This window comes from Hydractinia symbiolongicarpus, chromosome 7, assembly GCF_029227915.1.
Source record: "Hydractinia symbiolongicarpus strain clone_291-10 chromosome 7, HSymV2.1, whole genome shotgun sequence".
NCBI lineage: Eukaryota > Metazoa > Cnidaria > Hydrozoa > Anthoathecata > Hydractiniidae > Hydractinia > Hydractinia symbiolongicarpus.
Window position 1 is genome coordinate 6,276,829 of NC_079881.1, and position 21,443 is coordinate 6,298,271.

Sequence of the window (21,443 nt, forward strand, 5' to 3'; positions counted from 1 at the left end):
AAATGTCATAGATTAATTACCCAAAAGAAGGGAAAACCTTCACCAATGATTTCTTCTATTGTGACATAGAAATCATAAAACTATTATAGTTGTTTTCATATAATCCGAAATTTAGACAGCAAATAAAAAACGTTGGTTTCTATGTTAATCTTTTTCTTTAAAAAATTCCTCTAAATATTTCCCCCGCCCCTTCTTGATTATTTAAAACAAAACTTCTCAACAAAATAATATTGTCCACATTTTTCTTTTTGTACTAAAAAAGTGACGATGTAATGGCTTTCTGCGTATCACAGTACAGCACCACCAAAACAAGCCATTCAAAACACATTCCAACTACATTTTAGAGAAATGTAAAAATATATATAGGCTATGACTTATCTATTTTCTTATGAAACACAAATTTATTTGTTAATTAGAATTACGTATATTTTCATAAAATAAGCATATTACATAGCGAATTATACAGCACAGATAATGAATGTAAGCGTTCAAGAGCTGAGGCTTACTTTATAAAAATATACATTATTTAAATTAATTTTAGACTGTTTTATATTGTTATGTTGTACATGTTTCTTTATATAACCTAATTAAGAATTATCTGCTAATGATTTAAAACATACTTAGCCCGAATTCTTCATAATTTATAAGAACAAAATAATGCAAGTCTGTATTACTATAAAAGGGATTATTTCTTCTCCTTTTGATACAATATTTGATTTTAATATCGTCGCTCTCAGTAACATTCGAGGCCTAAAAGGTGTGAACAAACCACAACCATCAAGATAGTAAAGCAAAAAAAATTTTGTTCCAAATGACTGTTCCAAAAAATACGTGAAAAGTCTTCAAATTAAAACCGAAACGGTATGTTTCTAAAATTATTACAACCACCTCTTCCTTCAGCATAAATTACGTTACACCGACAGAAACTTGGTATGACCAATAGTTGAAATGTAGCGAATATTTTAGCTTTCTTAAAGCTATATGCGTCTTACATGAACCAATAAAGTCTACCGAGTTTGCAAGGTGATATCTTTCTTCTTTTGATGTAGATCTTGCAACGAAAAAAGAACAATGACTGAATTAAAGATGGTTGGCGATGAACATAATGCATAAAAAACGAATGAAATATATCAAGAAATACTACAGATTTCTTAATGATAAAATTCCAGTTTGTCCAACTTCCCAACGTCAGGTTAGTAAGAATTGTTTGAAAATACAATTGTGAATATTATTAACACGACAACTAACACCACAGTAATGATAAAACAACGATAATGACGACGGCAGCTGCAAAAATGACGACGACATTAAAGGCGGCGATAATGCACAAATACACAACGAAACTCACGTTAAAGAAAAAAGAACCTAAGACAGCAACGATCAAAACAGCAACAACGACGGTGACAATGATGTATGAAATAAGCCGTCTATGCCGCTTGTATTGAAACGTATGTCGCGGAAACGTGTGTTTATGTGAAAAAAACGTCCCGGCTGAGCAGAGATCCCGCTTAGTGCAAGCGGGATCTCTGTTAGCTTGGACAGGACAAAATTGCCCCCAAAATTTTCAATGTAAACACCAAATTTTTTTTAACATAATTATTTATGAGGGCGTTTCCCGTCCTGCAGTTCGTATAAACAGCCCCATAAACCATAACACTAACTATGAAACAAGAATGTAAAAAACAATAAACTGCGTCATATGAATTTAACAGTTGAGCGTCAAAGAAGTAAGGTTAAATGAATGAATGAATAAACGAATGATTGAATGAACTACATAGCTGTAAAAATTGGAAACTGTACTAAAACTTAAAAAAAAGATATTGAAGAACAAGATTAAGATATTTTTAACAAATTTAATTTTTCTTCGCTTTAAACTATTTGGCTACCACCATTATAGTGAACAAAAAAATTGTTTTGCTTTTGCAAACAAACTCAAAATTTGAGAAGTGGTTAAAGAAGCAGTATTATCAGTTTTCTGTTGGCGTAAACACTTTATAAAATGTCAACAACGAAAGGCGGAACAATCAGTGGTCATTTAAAGTGATAAAAACAATTTTTTTTTTATATCGATGAAATGGTTGCAAAATTGTGCAATAATGTAAATATGGCGTCAAGTTGGATTAAAACTTTTTCATCGTTGCAGGATGACTTTCTCTGTTTCACAACATGTCAATCTTATTTTGAGATTTCATTGCAAACAAGGATTGTATTAATTTCATTTCAGCTCCTTATATATCAGTACCTAAACTAAAAGAACCTTTTGAAAATTTAAAAAACTTCTTTTAAATTGTGACTTTCTTCTCTAACTATTAACCTCACAGTTAGCTCCTGGTAACTGTGAGGTTAATAATAATAACAGTTAGCACCCGGTAACTCTTACACCGGATAAATCGATCTGTCATTATCACGAATCACCTTATCGTTCTTGGTACTGTCATTAATTAAAAACTCGAACATATTAACTTATTTAGTCTTCACTAGGCCAATCTCTTTGGATAACTTGATCTTTTTACTTAAGAAAATGAGATTAAAATCTAGATATATTCCAGATAGTAAACTACCTAATTTTTTATTAAGTTTTCACGTAATATAAATGTATAAATGTTGTCTTTCTGAACAAATTCAATTTACAAGGAACTCGCACACCCTCTCTATCACCAAGATAGCATTTTTTTCTGTAACTGTTGTCCAAAATCTGGAAAAAACGCTTTCACTCGAGCTGTTAACTCATTTTGGACTAAAGTCAACATTTAACAGAAGGTTCTTTTAACTCGAACATTCGTTAAGTTAAACTTTTTTCTTCAGGTTGATGGTTTACCAACAAGAATAATTATAATATAAAAGAAATAAAAATATTTATCAAACAATGGACATTGATATTAAATGTGATAACAAAAACTTTCGGAATAATAAACTATTTTTCCAGATAAAGTGTTTTTATGTTGGCCATTGGTAAAATTTACGGGATCATGTCATGCATCCTAAGCAAAAAGTACGGATTTGGCGGCCATTTTAAAGGAGTGGCGAACAAGAAACTATTTTGTGGCAGCCAGAAAATAAATTTTAAGCGAGAAAAAAATGTATATAGATTTCTAAATCCTAAAATCTGCTAAGATAACTACTATAATACCAAGTAAAAAGCTATATTTCACGACTAACTACCTATACATTTTTCTAACAACATTTTTACAAAAATTCCATGGCTGTATGGGGTGAAAATAAGTAGGTTTTAAATGTACTTTTTAGTAAACATCAAAAATAACATCTTTTACTAGAGATAACCACGAATATTTTACGTACTATAGTAGTAACAGCTTTTTATAACCTTCGTTTAAACTTCTTTGATCTAAAGAATTATCTGTCATAACCAACAACAATATCTTTTCATGTTTTGAGTCCACAACATACTACCAACTTCGAACGATAAAGTTTGTTATCATGAGATGGCGCCAAATTTGAATAAATATACAGACCGGAAACCTTCAATAACAAATCGAACGTGCAATAGGGTGGCTTTATCTTTCTTCCTTGGTTTTTTACTTTCTTTTTTTTTTTTACTCGCTATTGTATGGGCAAGTTAAGTAGTACAAAATAATAAAAATATGTTCTTTACATGTTGTTCAACATTTTGCCAATTTGATCTTCAACTTTTTCTTGTTAAATCACCATCGTGACCATCACAATAAGGAGAAATATATCCCATTGTTTTTTAATTTAGCCACCCGTTTGACAAATGCGTAAAAATACTCAATTATAAATAGCTCAGCACTCACAAAAATGTAAACAAAATGATGTATGATTTATAGTTATAGTTTATGGAGCAGGCGAGCAAGCTAATCAGTCTGGTCTTTAAAATCAACACTTATCATAAACTTTTATTCAGCAGCCGTGCGGCAGTGCAGTTCGCCTCTCCTTTAAACAGATTGTTCCATATCGAAATAGCGTTTAAGTTTTACGGTATGTGAAAATCTTTTTAATATTGTGTAATCATCTTTATTTAAGTTTAATCTTATAAGAAGCGTGTGCGTAATCCTTTACTTTAAACGAAGACGTGATGTTTACGCTAGCCTGTTAAGCCTTGCTTAGCTCAGACATGTTAGTCTGTTGATCCAGTTAGCTAAATTGGCTAAGTGAACAACTTTAATTGACTTTTTTCGTGCAATTTTGTCTTCAATTTGTTTCTTTGGGTATTTGTTTGTATTTTGTTTGCTTGTTTGTTTATTTGGTTAACCCCTCCCACACCTATTTACAACTCAATGAATTTTACGTCAATGTTAAAATTTTAAAAATTAATTGACTTCAAATTTGTGTGGGAGAATTTATGAATACGTCACGAAGCTATCCTTCGTATTAAAAGAGGAGTGGGAGTAATCTCTGTCCAAATTGTTTCATCAAATTAATAATTTTAATAGCCGTTACTTCAATCATTTGTTTGCTCGAAAATATAACACGGCATGATAGCAAAAATGGTGTATTAATGACGGACTACTCGTTAACTCGTGGAACAATCCATGGGTTCGCCCGATGTAACTACATATTTCGGGCATCGATTTTAACTGGACGCAATTATTCCGGTCATTGCTGTTTGCGCATTTTTTGTACAAAGTAACGATTCGACTGCCATTTTATATAAAATCCTGCTATTATTACGACTAACACTGAGAGCTATATGCACTGATAGCACGCGTAGGGTGTAAAATAGGCCATAGAATTTGGGAATGAATAAAAACATTACCGCTTATGGATACGTTACATGTACACGTAGTAAATCGTACACAATCAGCTTAACACGCCATGTTCAAGTAACTTTTGAGTGACTGTGCAGATACACATGTCAGATGAGACAACCAGTTAAAAGATATAGAAATCCGTCTGACCTTGTTGCTATAGTTACATAATGTGCATTAGCGCTGTCTATATTTTAATTGGATCATAAAGCATGAATGGAGGATTTTTTCTCTGATTGTCAACGTTGTATCCTGCGGACTTTTATTTTTATCAATAATTGCGAACTTTTATTTTCACAGTTAGGCGTCATTGTAATTTTTTAATCTTTGAAGTTTTGAAATATTATTTTTACAAATAGAATTTTCGGCTAACGTGTAAATCCCCATATTATTAATACACGTATTCAATCTGTTTGTGCGCGAGAAGTAAATCGTGCCACGGAAACACGAAATTGAAAATGCGCTTTTTTTATCCACTTTGTTGCAAAAGGCGAACTCGTAGATTTTTTTACAGAGTAAGAGCTAGTTCACTGTATTATTGGTGCATGTATTTGTTAAATTACATGCTTTTTAAAGTGTTAGAATAAAGCCTTATGATTTGTTACATGACATGATCGTCAATTATAGAGTCTTCATAATTTTCCACTTGCACTAAACCTCGTTTTGGCACAGAGTTCTTACATAATTAGAACAGAATTTCGAAAAATTTAAAATTTATTCAATTTTCAATTCAAGAAAATAATAATAAGCTGGAGCATTTCAAAAAAAGAATGAAGAAATATTTGCAACGTTACGTCTACCGTACACCCTTCCCCGCAAATACTTTTGAAATTTGTAAGTCACCAGTCACGATTGTTGTAATTCTCTAATCCATATTGTTGCAAAGGTAGGAGTTATGTTAAGTGAATTTAATGCCACTTTAAAACTCTCTTCAAAACATTGAGATAAAACCTTTGCCGTCAAAAGGATGTGATAATAAGTACGTGATAATTTTCATTTATATGGACTGTTAAAATCCGGTACACTCTGTGTGAAGGAAAGCTTCTATTAGGGTCTGGCTACACTTTAATACAAATTGTTCTCTCTGAGTTACCGTAGCTAGCACTATCTTGGTGTAAAGAGGGTCCAGACATGACTGTGTGACTTGACTCAGCTTCTAGCGTCTTTGAAGTTAAGGGAATATAAAATGAAGGGGATAACAGTGAAAAATCAATTAAATGTAAACAATGCCTTAACATAGTCACGACATTAGTGCAAGCAAAGTTTTTTCCTTCTCACCTCATCGGTAAGTTCGCGTTTAACACTTTTAATAATCGATATAATTTCACAAAAAAGGTATCAAGATAAATAAATGAACTTATTATGTGTATTAATTGAGTGATTGATTTGTTTTGTGGTTTAATTATTAGTTTCATATTTCTCTTTTCTTTTCTTTCAATTCCAAAACAATGAACGTCAAGCGGGTATCTGTACACAATACTAACCATACAACAATACATACTTACCTATTAGTGTAACGCCCATAGTAATATAATGCCAGAAATAGACAACATGCCATAAATCAACCTTGTACCCAGCTCTATAAATGCAAGATTATTGAGGTAAGCAAACTCATGAGTCAGTAGAGAACTTTTTTTCAACTCTTTGCGGAATTGGTTGTTGTAGACTTAAAGTTAAACGAAAGTTATTATAGTGTAACTCTCCTAACAGAGAAGTACATGAGATATCTCTCTCAACTGATATCTATTGTTCTTGTACTGTCCTTGTTACCGCAACTTCTACCAGCATTTTGAAAAAAAAGTTTATGATATCTGTGCAGGAAAGTTCAGTTTTAACTTAACGCACAGGAGAAAGTCAGTTTAAATTAACGCGCTGTACACAGAAAGTCAGTTTTATTTTCCCGCTCTGTACCGAGGAAGTTAGTTTTAATTTAACGCTACAGTACGGAGGGGGTCTGTTTGGATAAAGGCGTGTATTTTTCTACAAAACAACGTGTATTTTTCATGGCTCGGCAAACAAGAACATTTAATTAAGAAATTGATTTGATATTTTTTTGGTTATGTTATGTTTAACAGCCCGTTAAAATGTCCACAGAAACACGTCGTATTCAGATATTATTTCGTGCGTCTTTCAAGCACAAAATAGCGATTCTGGACAAAATACGGGTATTATCATAAGAGGTTTTTGGGCTCCAAAAGTTCTTTAAAAAGTAAGGTGTAAAAATAATAACGTCCGAAATAATTGGCAAGCTATTTTTATACTGTTTTGGTACAACATTGTTTAATCGCATTTCAACATTATTTTTTTGTCATACGCTTTATGTTCTTGCAAACTTTATGTTATTTTAAATACTTAAATTGAAAGATATCACATCTATAAATAATTGTTTTCCACTGAAAAAAAAGGGTTTTAATAAATGTGTTTCCCAATTTGATAGCTAGCAACTTTTGACCATTAACTTGTTTCTTTATTAAACATTAACATGGACAGTTATCAAGCAGTGTAATTGATTATATATAAAATGTTCTTGTATTTTATTTATTTATTTATTTTGAGATTACTATAGACGATCTTATCGACGAGTGTAAGTTCTATTGTTTGAAATAATATAAATACAAGATTTTTGTTCAATGTTTTTTTAGTATGAAAGAAGCCTATGTAAAGAATGCGCTAACAAGAGGCATAGAGGAAGCAGCGTGTTTTGAGTTAAATAATTATCGAAAGAATATTCAGACTGCCGTAGAAGAGAAGTTCAAATCCGATGCCCGAGATTATATGAGAGTATATAACCCGGTTAGCAATCCACTACCAAGTCCGATTTTAACGGATACAAGCATGGAAGATGGTAAGAGCGCCAGAACCGATATTGAAATTGATGTTGATATTAATCCCATTGATGCGTATTACCAGGACGTGGCCTTTTATTGTCTGCGAAGGAGATCACCTCTTCGGCACTGGGCTATTAGAATCACGTTATGGCCGTATCTTTTCTTATTTTTTTCTTTTTATGATACGTTTATATGTTTTGTTTTATACAGAGAACTATATAAGAACATAAGATTTTCGAATTTCAAAAATTTAGAAGAAGTTAAGTTAAATCCCAGGCTTTAATAAAAAAACGTATATCGATTGTTCATGTTCAGTCGACCGATGCGATTTGATTTGTTTAAGTGTAAATTCACCCTAATGATTCATTCTGGCGTTGCACTACGGACACATTATGTTTTTAGCTGTGCAATATTTTAGTAATTTATCGCCAGAGATAAATAAAATTGCTAGGAAGGCAGTCAAATAAGAGATGTTTTTTTCTTCTTGGTAAATAATAAATTAAGAAGCATTTGCAAAAATAAACAAAGTCATTTACATAAGTTTGATTAAAAACAGTCAGTTCTTAGCACAATATGCCTATATGGTGATGTTAAAATCTACTTAAGCTCTTCTCTTGGTTTGTTTAATGAAAACAGCTGGAAATATCTTAAAACCTTCTTATATTTAAGATCCATTGCGTTTGGATAATAGGGTTTGCAACACACCAGCCGGAAATCTTATTTGTGAGATAATTCTGAACTAATGACTGTCGTTAACCATTTTCTTATTGTAACTTTTGAAAGTTGCGCAAAAATAAAACAGAAAAATATTAGTTTATTTTTTGCAGGTAGAAAATTCCTGCGTCATTTTTAAATTTAAAGGAATCAGACATCAAAATAAAGAACCAACAGAATCTAGTTTGTGAATTAAATTTCTTACTTTTTTTCAATATTTCTGTTTTTATACTTTCTTGAGTCATTATTTATTATTGATGCGTTATGTTTTTTTCTATAATGAGCTTCTAAGTGGAAATCTACAATTAACTATTCTCGCATTAAGTCTTACTTCAAGTGAAATTCTCCCGATCAATTTGACACTATGCACGAAAATATTTTGAGAGTGTGGTGTTTGCCAGTTGTCTGTAGTCTGTTGTTTTATCTCGTATCTATTTATCAAAGTATACATGGTGATAAAATCTGACATTAACTCTAATCAATTTTTATCGCTAATAAAAGACACCGTCAACAATTTTCAGCGATAAAAAAATCTTTTTTTTTTTTTGATGTACGTAGTAGAAACTATGACATGCAAACTATTCTGGAGTTAGGCGTGTTTATATGTACACCATAATATCGCCGATCAATTCGCAGGATTTCTTATTTAATCACAGAGGTGTGAAACACGACGGTAAGGAAACGACGGACGAAAATGAATGAGAGAAACGATTTCTGCGTACTTCGTTGATCCAGTGTCAAAATGTTGCGTAGCAAATCGATCACAAACTGGTTCCCAGGATCTTTTTCCTAAAAGTGTTTTGATAACATGCTCGTGGTTGGTGAATGCCCAAAACTCCTATGTTGAGGTAGGGCTTTTCAAAGTTCTGTGTTCTATATTGACTTATTGTTATGGAGATACTATCTTGATAGTTCGTTACGATGTAGTATTTTTACAACTTTCTTGAATCTTATGTATGCTGATAATGATCTTATACACCCCATTTTCTAAAACGTCGCAAAAGTTCGCAAATTTTCGCAAAACTCTCGCAAAAAATCGCAAAAACTATCTAGTCACCCCTTACTTCTTCGCTGTGGCAATTTATATGATACTTTATTCCCTGATTTAATTCTCTTACAATCTGTAGAGCTTTTATGACGTAGAAATAGTTGGTTAGATCGAAAGCTATAGCACGCCAAAGAATTCTCTCACAACTCTTCTGTGTTAAACCAGTGTCTCTCAGCTTAGTTTGAAAACCCAGTTTGTGTTCGTCCCGATTATCTGAGGTGAGAGAATACTCATCGCTTGCATAGATCTAACTGTTTAAGTCTTTATATTTAAAAACCTCTTCTATGTAAGTAGATATCACTTACCAACCAATAGTAATCTAATCATTGAAGATTTTAACCCTGGTTAAGTCACACGCCAATTCAAATTTAGAATTTTAATTTTTCTCAAAATAGCAGTTAATGAAGGCATCAACGATTTTAATCATAAGAGTGTGATCGACACATTTAAAAGACATTCGACACCTTACCGCCACCCCTGCCCTATCCTGCCTTTGTTTTTACCCCCTCCTAACCCTCTCCTGCACCTTGCAGACTAAAGGTTTCAACGTTCCTCCTAAAAACAACTTCTTCATCTGTTTGTATAAGTTGTCCTTACTTTGTGTAAGTTGTCTTTTTTTGTATAAGTTGTTCTTACTCTGTATAAGTTGTCCTTACTTTGTATAAGTTGTTCTTACTCTGTATAAGTTGTCCTTAATTTGGTATAAGTCAACTGTTTCTAATGGTCTTACTTTTTATAGAAATTTGGTGTTCTCTTATGTAATACTTTAAAATATGTTACTAATTACAGCTGCTCTCCCTCGCCACTTCATTCTTTCTCGCCACTTTCTTCTCCTTCGCCATTTTATTCTCCCTCGCCACTTTATTTAACCGTCAATGTTTCACCATGATGTGAATTTAACTTTGGCATGTGACATAGACCGTTAAGAAAATGATATATGCTCATCATATAATAACGTTGACTCGACATAAATTTAACCCACCTACCAAGAAATCATTTAAGATAATAAATTCCCAGCTACCTAGATCCATGTTTATGATTTTCAGCCCAATGGAGTTTTTGTTTATATGATATTTATATTATATAGGCTTGTGATCTCTCAGCGTCAACTTTTATTTCTACCTGTCAAAGAGAGCCCCGTCAGTTGAATTCCTATACATCCCATTCTTAAGCTTTCCTTATCTTATTACCTGGGTAACAGCTTGTTGCACATGGTGTTCTTGTTTTATATTTACCTTTCAGCTTAAGAGCAAAAAAGTGATATTTTAAAAGTGATATATATTTAATTAAAGGCATCGTTGTTTTCTAAAGCAGGGATTAGCGTTATACTTTGATATTTCCTTATCAAGTTAAGCTACCCTGATGGTTTAGCCTCTGTTTATCAGCCTCTGTAATTTCTTTTTCTCAGTTGACGCAAAAAATTTTATTTTTAGAAAATGTTTGGCAGTGTTTACATATCTTGTTTGTAGGTTGTCCAATCCTTCACCTTAAAAATCAGAAATTAAAATAGTCTGTTTTTCGAAAAGATAGAAGTTATTGTAGGAGATGAAAGTTATTCAAATTATAGCTCAAGAGGTTCTCCCTCGACCGTCATTTAAATTAATAAAGATAGGCCGTACCGTCTTTTAAATGAGATAAGCCGTATAAACTACTTCAAAACCAACCTTGAGGTCATTTCTGACAAGATCTCAGATGACTCGATAACAAGAAAGGCAGTGAAGACTCACTTAAGAATCTTATATATTTAATATGCATATTGACATGTCATGTCACTAATTGACAGGTCGTCACGCCTATCTATTACTTCTTTTATGCAATACATGTGCTCAAATTTTTTTGTAACTAAAAATACCTACATAACAAAGGTTGTTTGTGTTTCCAAAATAAACAGTTAAAAAGTGGCTTCACAACCCTACTACCTGAATGCGCTGCAAACAACAATGGCCACACATGCATTCTTAAAACAGACAAGCACAGCAGGGGCTCGTTAGACACGTACAAATATACTTATTGATAAGGCATGCGTAAATTGGCTTGTTTACATAGCTTAAAAGTAAACAGATAAAATAAAACAAACAAAAGTCGGAATTTTTAATCGCTTAATTATCGCTCATTATCAGTTATTTATACTCGCATGTCCTGGTGCGATGGACCCCACAGTTAAATAATGGAACAAAAGCCCTGGATATATGACATCAGTTGATGCGTTATCGTTCGATCTAACGCTTGTGGTTCAGATATAAAAGCGGGAAAAACAGAGAGTTAAAAAGCCTAAACTAACACAATTAGATCACTAGGCCTTTCGCCCTCGTTCCCAGGGATAAAATACATTGCTTTTATTAAAGAATATATTTTTACAAAGGTTTTATTTCTCCCATGCATGCACTTGTTTTTTCCTAATACTGCAACAATATATAGTTTAAAATTGTAGAACTCATTTTTACTTTGATGTATATATCTTGTGTTTTAGAGACAGTCCAGTTTCTTGTCTTCTACCCCTTTGCTTTAAAAACACAACATGAGTAGAGCTGGTTAATGATTTGGCGCCAAAACGATTTTTCGTCAGGCACACGTGTCTATCTCTGTAGCCGTCACTACAAATTCAATAAGGTACCATTTTTTGAAAATAAATTTGTGTTTGATGAAATAAAGCAGGTGACAAAAATGTCTGCCGCTTTTCTTATTATCAGAATCAGATTTAGAATCGTGTACTTCTAAAAAAATTCTTTCGTGATAAAAGGCATGGAAAGATCACGCTATCGCGATCTGCAGTAATCTTGCTAATTCTCCTTTCATTATTAAAATTCATTGAGTTTTATCTGTAATCAATATTTTTACACGACCTATCTAACTTTGATTTTGTAAACAACCTCTTCCCCAAGTCTCTTTAGTTCTCGCGCTGCACTTTCTGACTTTTCTACTTTGTTTATCTCACTAAACTGAAGAGAATTTGGATATTTAAAGTCGCTAGGATACTCAGCAAATCCATTACTAGAAATAAAAGTTCTATACTTGTTGACTATTTTTTATCGGAATCAACTTTTGTAGCGTAGAGGAATTTTTGAGAATCGTGCAGAATTATTTTTGCTAGTTAAGCAAAGTATTCAAAAGTTGAAAATGATTATTTTATCTTGTTAGTAATAATAAATACGGCTATCTACCTACATTTCAGTCTTATTGACTGTGTGTGTGAAAATCACGAAAAATGTTTGAAATGAGATTTACGTTTACCAGCGCCGATAACAACATGAACTGAATTTTTTAAGAAGAGAAATTAATTTTGTCAATGAAATAAACAACAATAATAATAGCTAGACGATTTGATAAATATATTCTTTTTCTAAAAAATTATTAGAATTCGCCTAAAATGGTCTATAATAGTCGTGGGGTCAAGTTGTCCCAGGACTATAATTAGTCTGGCCGAAACAGGATCAGAAATTATTTCGTGAACTGTTTACACAGATCATGTAAACAACTTTCATCTCACGTGGATTCGTCCAAAAAATACATAAAACGTTTTTATCGTTTTAGCTAGCTTTCCTTAACATGATTTCAGTAATTTTGAAAGACTTACTATGTTTATAATTTTGGTAAATTGTGTTACACTTGGTTTATATGACCCTTATGACGAAAAATGCTTCTCAAGTAAATGTCAAGTGCTGGAACATTTAGAGACTTCGATTTATGCATATTTTGTTTTGGAGATGTTAATCAAGATGTTAGCATTTGGAATATTTGGCGATAAAGGCTATTTAGCAGAAAGTTGGAATAAATTAGATCTTTTTATAGTTGCTGCAGGGTGAGTTGAACCTTTAGGTAAAATTTTTTTTTAGAGACCAGACAACTTTTTAGGACAACTAGATTATGTACGCATGATCGAATTATATTTTTTTTGCCTTGATTACGTCTTGGTGGTGACCGGATTATAAACTCTGATATAATAGCTGGTCATTAGGCTGTGATTGGCATTTTCTCCAAACCTTTGTGAATTAATAATTCTCTGCAAGATATAGAACACTATTGTAAACTAGGCATGGCAAAAAAAATTTCTTAACATAATTTTTAGCATAAACTCCTCTTGTGAGTGTGTTTCAACATAATATACTTTAAAGAAATTAAATTTCATGGAACCTAAATTATTCATTTTGTGGGAATTAAGTTTGGTGAAACGTTATTAAACTTACGAATCCCAAAATTTAGTAGTTGCCACAAAATTTCATTTCATTTAAGGACAACAACAACATTGCCACCAGGCTATTTGCTTGTCAGAAGTGATGACGAATGATATAAAAGCCGTAAGGCCTTGATTATTATGTTTGTTCTATAAGAAATATAAAAACATAAGAAGCCGGCCTGGCAGTTCGTTTTTTTAGTGCCAAATTTTTAGATGTCGTACATAGCTAAGTGCCAGATATTATAAAAAGTGTCATACATAACCCAGGTTGCCCACATTATTTTGTTTTATAAGTGCCAAATAATATTTTTTAACTGTTGTACATAGGCTGGCCTGATGATGATGCCCTGGTTATGTATTTTCTGCCCTGCTTATAAACGGCGGGTCAGGCTGCCATATACATAACCCGGGCAGAACAGCTCTACATAATGAAGGGCACCAAAAGAAAACTTTTATGGAAAATATTATTATTAGTAGAGCTTAAGTGAAACTACTATTTTATAGCTCATGTTACTGGACAATTTTAATTTTAACCTATTCGGTCCGGGGTTTTTCGAACATAGTATGACCGGGGGTGGGGAATCCGCCCCCCTCAATAATCTTCATAGGGTTGTTCAAATTTGAGTCCAACTTGGCACACTTATAGTATGTCATAAAAGGAACAAAATGGCAGCAATAAATTTTTGCTTGCATCAGCACATTTTTTGTTACGTCATTAGAAGCTTCAGATTTGTTAAAAATGCCACTATCTGCTTAAAATTTAATTACTTTTGTTCTCGAACGAATTTTTGCATTCTGTTTGAGGTTTCTGAAAGTTAAATAAAAGTTATTTAACATATTTTCCGTTTTTTACGTAGATCGCATAAAAAATTGCCCGAAAATCCGTTTTTTTTTCTGATTTTTAGGTAAAATCCGACAAAATCGGGTTAATCATGTGTCCAAGTTATGGAAAATAATTCTTCTTAATAAAACCAAAGTTGTGCTGCAAATTTCAAGTTCTAAGGATAATCCTAACAGGAGTTATTAAATTTTCCCCATTATAAGGATTTCATAGAGATATTTAGGGCTGTCATTCAAAATGGTAACCACAGTAGTGAGACACAAAATGCAGTGACCAATAGATTTATTCACAGTTCACCAACGTCCGTGGTAAAAAGCAATAGCTATAATTAAATTGTTTTTCTTTTGATGTAGCAGGTTATATATATATCTATTCTCTATTTTTAACAACATTAACGCTCTCATACTAGAAAAATGAATTAGTGTTATTCCAATATGATCTTATCGTAATAAGCATTATTTGTTGTAATTATATATATTATATATTATGTATTTGATTGATTAATTATTAACATTAAAATTTAATTATAATAATAAATGTTTATCTAACTGATATTAAGACATAATAAATCCTTTTATTGATGTATGTCAACCATTGCCTGCATGATTTTATAGTTTTAGTAATGATTCACAAGAAAGCAAATGTGCTAAGCTAGGCAGAATAATAAGGACTAGTGAACCTGTAAATTTATTAACTACAACCTGCTCAGCCCTAAAATACTGATCCATGTGGCTGATAATAATTATTTGATACTAGTTGAGTGACCTATGAAAAATTTAATTAATTCAGAAAATATATTTACTGGAGTAAAATTTGATGACATCAGCAATAATTATATAAATATGCATAGAAATTTTTGTTTGATAAATTTGTTAGCACGTTTCTTTTAATGTGTACAGTTTGAAACACTGATCGGAAAATTTATGGGTCTTGTGGTCACCATTTTGTGACATTGGAAATTAACCAAATAAATGCAAACAAATTTAGCTTTTGAACGATGATTGCAGTGACTTCAAGTAAAATTGACACTTTTAGGAAAATAATTTAGACATACACAATGTGAAATTATGCCATGTTCTTTTTGAAATTTCAGAATCTTTTAATTGCAATATGGTTTTTTGTTTATTGTTAAGTTGTTGAATTGTTGCAATTTAAAAGGATCCTTTTAAATTGCAACATAACACATATATATATAAATTGCATATAAAATAAAAATAAATGAAATCTGCAAAATATGGCTTAAATGAACTATATATATAATCCTATTTTTCATCTTCCATCATTGTATGTAACAGCAAAACGTTTATATAATTCTTAATACTTTTAGGACTTTTGAATTAGCTTATGGAGATGGTGAATTTCTTAGCTCAGTTCGAGCCGTTAGGGTTCTACGTCCTCTAAGAGCCATAAACAGAGTTCCAAGTAAGTTCTTTTAATATTTTTAGACATGCTTTATATGTGTCTACTGTAGTGATGTAAATAATGAACTTATAATTCTCACTTGTTTTTTAATAGGTATTCGTATCTTAGTTACTCTTTTATTGGATACACTACCAATGCTTGGTAATGTTTTTATACTCTGTGTGCTCATCCTCATGGTTTTTTCAATCATTGGTGTTCAATTATGGCAAGGGGTTCTACGGGGCAGATGTACCTTAGATTTGCCATACAATGCATCCACTTATGTCAAAAATAATAAGTGAGTTTTAATGATATTTATAATAGCTTATTATCATGAATTGATTTACTTTGACCTTAATATTTATTCAAGACTTATAATTATTTAGCATTTATACTGAGTTTTGTCATAATAACTGACTTCTTTATTCAAAATAATAGTATGAATTTTTGTATTTTTAGTTTAAATTTAAGCACATATTACGTAGAAGAGGGTGCAGATGAATGGAGTTTAATATGTTCAACCCCAGGCAATAATGGCCAAGTGAGCTGTGGATCACAATTTATACCTCCATATACTACAGATGATGGGCATGACTGTTCTCTAGATTTTAATACTTTTATAAATATTTCCTCAAATTTTACTTCACGCATACACTCCAATACAACTGGTTGTGTAAACTGGAATCAATATTATACTAAATGTATGCCACACAATTCAAATCCCCACTTTGGTGCCATTTCCTTTGATAATACTGGAATTGCATTTATTGCAATATTTCAGGTGTGTATTGCAGATTGAAAAAACTTTGTTCTTTGAGATAAAAGTTTGCTATTTTTCTATGTTAACTGTGCATAATGAAACAAGATATAAAACCTTTTTGTTCATTTAATCATGGTATTAATTATGATGCTCTGTTGATCTGTCAGTAAATAAACAGTGATTGGACATTTTTTTAAATGCTGAAAAATTTTTTGGAATGCTATTTCGAATAATATATATAATTATACATAAATAAACATTTATTATGTTTCAGTCAATAACACTTGAAGGTTGGGCAGATATAATGTATTATCTACAAGATGCATACAGTAATTGGGTCTGGGTATATTTTGTTACACTCATTGTGGTAAGAAATCTCATTTATTTCTTTAAAAGTTTTCAGAAATATCACATTGCTTAGGCGGAAAAATATTGAAATAACTTGGTATTTTCAGGATATGTGTACTCAGCCATGATCACTTTCCAAAATGTGTCAGACACACCATCAAAATTTTAAGTTTCAACTTGGGAAAATAATTTGGATTTTTTTTAAGAAAGAAATAATCGGCAAGAAGATATAAGCGTTTTGGTTTTCCTCTGTTGCACAGGAAACAAACAAACAAAAAACCTATATGTGAGCTACAAATATAATTCTTTTTTGTTTTAACCCTATTCGGTCCAGGTGAAGGGGGGTTGGTGGTGGAATTCTGCCTTCCTGCTGGTTATAATACTTACTGGGTTTTTATATTTATTTGTTGAACGCTTGCATGCTACATTTTAGGTTCCATACCTCTCAGAGCCTTAGATATTGGCTATTACTCAAAACTACTTCTTAAAATCTCTATAAAACCCTTGTAATCAGGAAAATATAATAACTTTCCGTAGGTTTATCCTTAGAAATTGAAAATTGCAACAAAATTTTTTTTTGTAGAGAAGAATAATTCTGTAAATTTCAGTCATGGGATTAATCTGATTTCCCTATTTTTTTCAGTTTTTGCCCCGCAAATCAGGAAAAAATTGACTTTTACAGTGGTTTTGGAGTTTTTGCATGCGAACTATGTAAAAAACAGAAAATATGTCAGATAACTTTTACATGGCTCTCAGAAACTTTGAACAGAATGTAAAATTTTGCTCTAAAAGTAAAGCAGTTGAATTTTAAGCAGATAGAGGTATTTTTCACAATTTAAAGCTTTGGATGATGTCATAAAAAAGTACTGATGTAAGCAAAAATTTGTTGCTGCTATTTTGTTCCTTTCATGATGTAGTGTGAGTGTGCTAAGATTGATGAAGTCAGAAAAACACCTAAAACAACAAATATTTTTTCCATTCTTTTTCTGCCTAGGTGGATTTTACCACAGGCTTATCAACTAGTGTTAAATAAGATGCTTTAGAGCAAATTATGCCAGGACAAAAATATCAAGTGAATTTCAGTATATTTTTGGATTTTTTTTATTTAGCTTGGCTCATATTTTCTCACAAATTTATGTCTTGTTGTGGTTGCAACTCAGTTCTCCGAAACCCGTCAAAGAGAGTCGGCACTTATGGAAATTGCGCGTAAAAAGGCAAGGTCCACCAGTAGTACAATATTTACACCAAGTGATGGAGAGAACAAGGGTTGTTATAATCAAATTTTGAGCATGCTACATCACTATATTATGCGGGCAAGTCGTAGAGTCAAGCGTAGAATGTTTGGTACTGATGAGAAAAGAATATCAAGAAAATCTAAAAGAAAAAGGGGAGATGGTGATGGTGGGTCTGTTCAAATCCATCATCACCATCACCATCACATTCATCACCATCACTTACATCTTTGTCCTAATTCAAAAAATGTAGAAACTGCTGTGAATAATAATGATCAGACAACAGATCTGGTAGCGCCAGAGAGAAAGGCAATAATGCCAGCTGCTCCGGCTATTAGAATTGAGGATGTCTGTGACAAAGAGGTCTTGCAGCCTTTGCCGAACATACCAATAAGTACCACGGCGTTAATAATTCCTGACACAACTGTTGTCATATGTCATTCTAGTTCATTACCAAATTCATTAAAAACAGAGAGTCCTTTGACAACTGTAGCATTATTTCCTTCACTATCAAAGCTTCACATGTCATCACACGAGAGTGTACACCAACCAACTAACTTAAATCTAGGCGCTAGTCATTGTAGTGTGGGGGATGTAAATTCTGGTGAGGCTGAACTAAGCAAAGAAGAACTTAACCGTTGTGAAAGAGCTGTGTGCTGCGAATCAGATGATTATAGTGATGAGGAAGAGGAGGAAATACATGAGCCATCTTGTCAAAGAAGAAGAAACATTGTTAGAATCTATTGTGAAAAGAATTTTTTCAAAGTGTTTATCATGGCAGCTATATTTTTTAATACCGTTACGATGGCCATGGAGCATTACAAACAGGTAACATAAATGTTGATAAATCCTGGGTATAATGATAGGATTGTTATTTCCATGTAATGAGCATATCAATGCATTCTATTTGCAGTAATTTTTTGTTTGCATAAACCTTTTGTATATGGATGTTGTACTGTGATTCCAAACATTTATTTTTAGCCAGAAAAAATGACAATGGCATTAGATGTTTTCAACACAATTTTCACAACAATCTTCACCATAGAAATGTTCATGAAACTCACTGGTTATGGTTTTTATGGTTATATAAAAGATGCCTTTAATGTCTTTGATGGTGCTATTGTCATTATAAGGTAAATATGTGACTATGTGGTAAATGTGTGACTACATGGTATATATGTTACTATGTGGTAAATATGTGACTATGTGGTAAATATGTGATTATGTGGTAAATATGTGACTTTGTAGTAGCCTTTTAGGAAGATGGGTTTAACATGATTCACAACTGTGTAATGTGTTTTGCACATCAGCAAAGTGTGAGGGAAGGAGCTATACAGACATAGTATGTTAGCTGGCAATAGAATAATAAATCATAAGTCAAACTAATCTATTGAATGTAGTCAATAAGTGTTATTACTGTAAATTCTAACATGACTAAAGATTGACTTTGGAAGGAAGGGGTGAACTATTTGAGAGAAATTCTAAACCTTTTAAAGGTGGCAATGATAGTAATGGACGTTCAATTAACCAGGGTGGTGATAAAGGGGATGTTTGCATTGTATGTTAATAACTGATAATAATTTAGATAATTTGTTTAGTATTGTTGAATTAGCTGGGAGTAATCAAGGTGGAGTATCGGTTCTACGTACATTCCGGCTGATGCGTATATTTAAATTGGTTCGATTTCTACCCACCTTACAAAAGCAAATTCAAGTGATGCTGGAAACATTGGATAGCGTGATGACGTTTTTGGGCCTCCTCACTATATTTATCTTTACTTCATCAATCTTGGGTATGCATTTGTTTGGAGGAAAAATTAAAGAAGTAGATGGAAATGAACCTGTTAGACATAATTTCGATAATCTGATGTGGTCATTAATAACAGTATTTCAAGTGAGTTTAGGTGTTAAGGCTTATATCGTTTTATGTTTAGAATATACATTGTGACGAAAGGGAAATGACAGAAGTGTTTCCCTTCTTAATATATGTCAATATTTAAATTATTAGATTTCCTTTTTTTTGCATTATTTGATCTAGTTTTTCTAATTATGAAAACATAAATCCTGTTTCAGGAAATTAATAAATTATTTTTTAATTTTTAGCCAACTTAAGAAATCAATTAACTCCGCAATAGTTCTTCAACTTTTAAACTGAGCAAAATTTTTGTTCGACATGTGTAATTCGTCAACACTACTGTTAATTCTCTATCTCTTAATATATATTTTTTTAATATAATGATTTAATTTTTCTCGATTTTTTCGATTTCTTCTTTGTCTTTCTTTCACATTTGTTTTGTCACTAAATGTGTGAAAAAGTATCTTGTTTTCTCAAGGTTCTTACACAAGAAGACTGGAATCAAGTTTTGTATGATGCAATGCGATCGACAACAAAGTGGGCTTCAGTCTACTTCATACTGTTAATGATTATCGGGAATTATATCTTGTTTAATTTACTTGTTGCTATATTGGTTGAAGGATTCTCCACTGAAACAGTTAGTAACGTCACATAAGTGTTAAATGTTATTGTCCAAATTTGGATTACTTTCTTCTCTGTGGTTTATTAATTTGTTTAGTATAATTATCTGTTTGTGTTTATGTCTGACCTTTTAGAACATTTTAAAATACATAAAAAAATAATAAAATGTTGTCTATATCTTATTCTTTACAAGCTGGCAATGTAGTGTGTTTCAGTTATCAAATATATGTATCAATCATCATCATTCATCATTCTCGGCTTAACGTCCGTTTTCCATGCTAGCATGGGTTGGACGGGGTATATTAATGACCCTCTTCCAATCTGATCTAGACTGTGTTAGATCTAAACTCAACTTCCTCTGTATCAAATCTGTCCTTATAACCTCCTGCCAAGTCTTTCTCGGTCTGCCTCTGGGCTTTGCCCCAGGAACTATCAAGTCTCTACACTTACTTACCCAATTATCCTCCTCCATTCTTTCCAAGTGCCCCAGCCAATTCAATCTTCTTATCTGGATAACATCTTTAATTCTACGGAGACTTAGCCTGCTTCTTAGCTCATCTGAACTCTTTCTGTCTCTTAGACTGGCGTTACACATCCATCTAACCATTCTCATATCATTCCTATCTAAACGGTCAAGATCTTCCTGCTTTACTGCCCTTGTCTCACTACCGTACAACATAACACTTCTTACACAGGCCTCATACAACTTACCTTTTACCTCAATTGACAGGACTCTGCTAGTCAACAAAGGAAGTAACTCTCTGAACTTTTTCCAAGCAGAACCTATCCTGCAAGTAACACTTCTTCCAACACTCCCTTCACTGCCCAACATATCACCTAAGTAACAGAAGTTCTCAACTATCTCTAACGAGCCACTGTTGTACATCATTAAAGC

The 21,443-nt window shown here is 32.4% G+C and overlaps 1 protein-coding gene across 4 annotated transcripts in view; it reads left to right on the forward strand.

The window, feature by feature from the left end:
• The window catches only part of LOC130648894 (voltage-dependent T-type calcium channel subunit alpha-1G-like), a 55,637-nt gene that overhangs the window by 17,286 nt on the left and 16,908 nt on the right, over positions 1–21,443 (forward strand). For 3 of the 4 annotated variants that reach the window (XM_057455018.1, XM_057455017.1, XM_057455021.1), the window contains exons 2-12: positions 1,050–1,192; positions 7,370–7,708; positions 12,874–13,116; positions 15,660–15,754; positions 15,848–16,031; positions 16,193–16,514; positions 16,768–16,860; positions 17,951–18,901; positions 19,055–19,206; positions 19,672–19,966; positions 20,406–20,564. In XM_057455018.1, coding sequence (XP_057311001.1) covers positions 1,155–1,192; positions 7,370–7,708; positions 12,874–13,116; positions 15,660–15,754; positions 15,848–16,031; positions 16,193–16,514; positions 16,768–16,860; positions 17,951–18,901; positions 19,055–19,206; positions 19,672–19,966; positions 20,406–20,564 — 2,871 coding nt within the window. In that variant the 5' untranslated portion in view covers positions 1,050–1,154. Of the gene's footprint in view, positions 1–1,049; positions 1,193–3,942; positions 3,958–7,369; positions 7,709–12,873; positions 13,117–15,659; positions 15,755–15,847; positions 16,032–16,192; positions 16,515–16,767; positions 16,861–17,950; positions 18,902–19,054; positions 19,207–19,671; positions 19,967–20,405; positions 20,565–21,443 lie in introns of those variants that run through there. The other variant, XM_057455020.1, reaches the window with a different exon arrangement.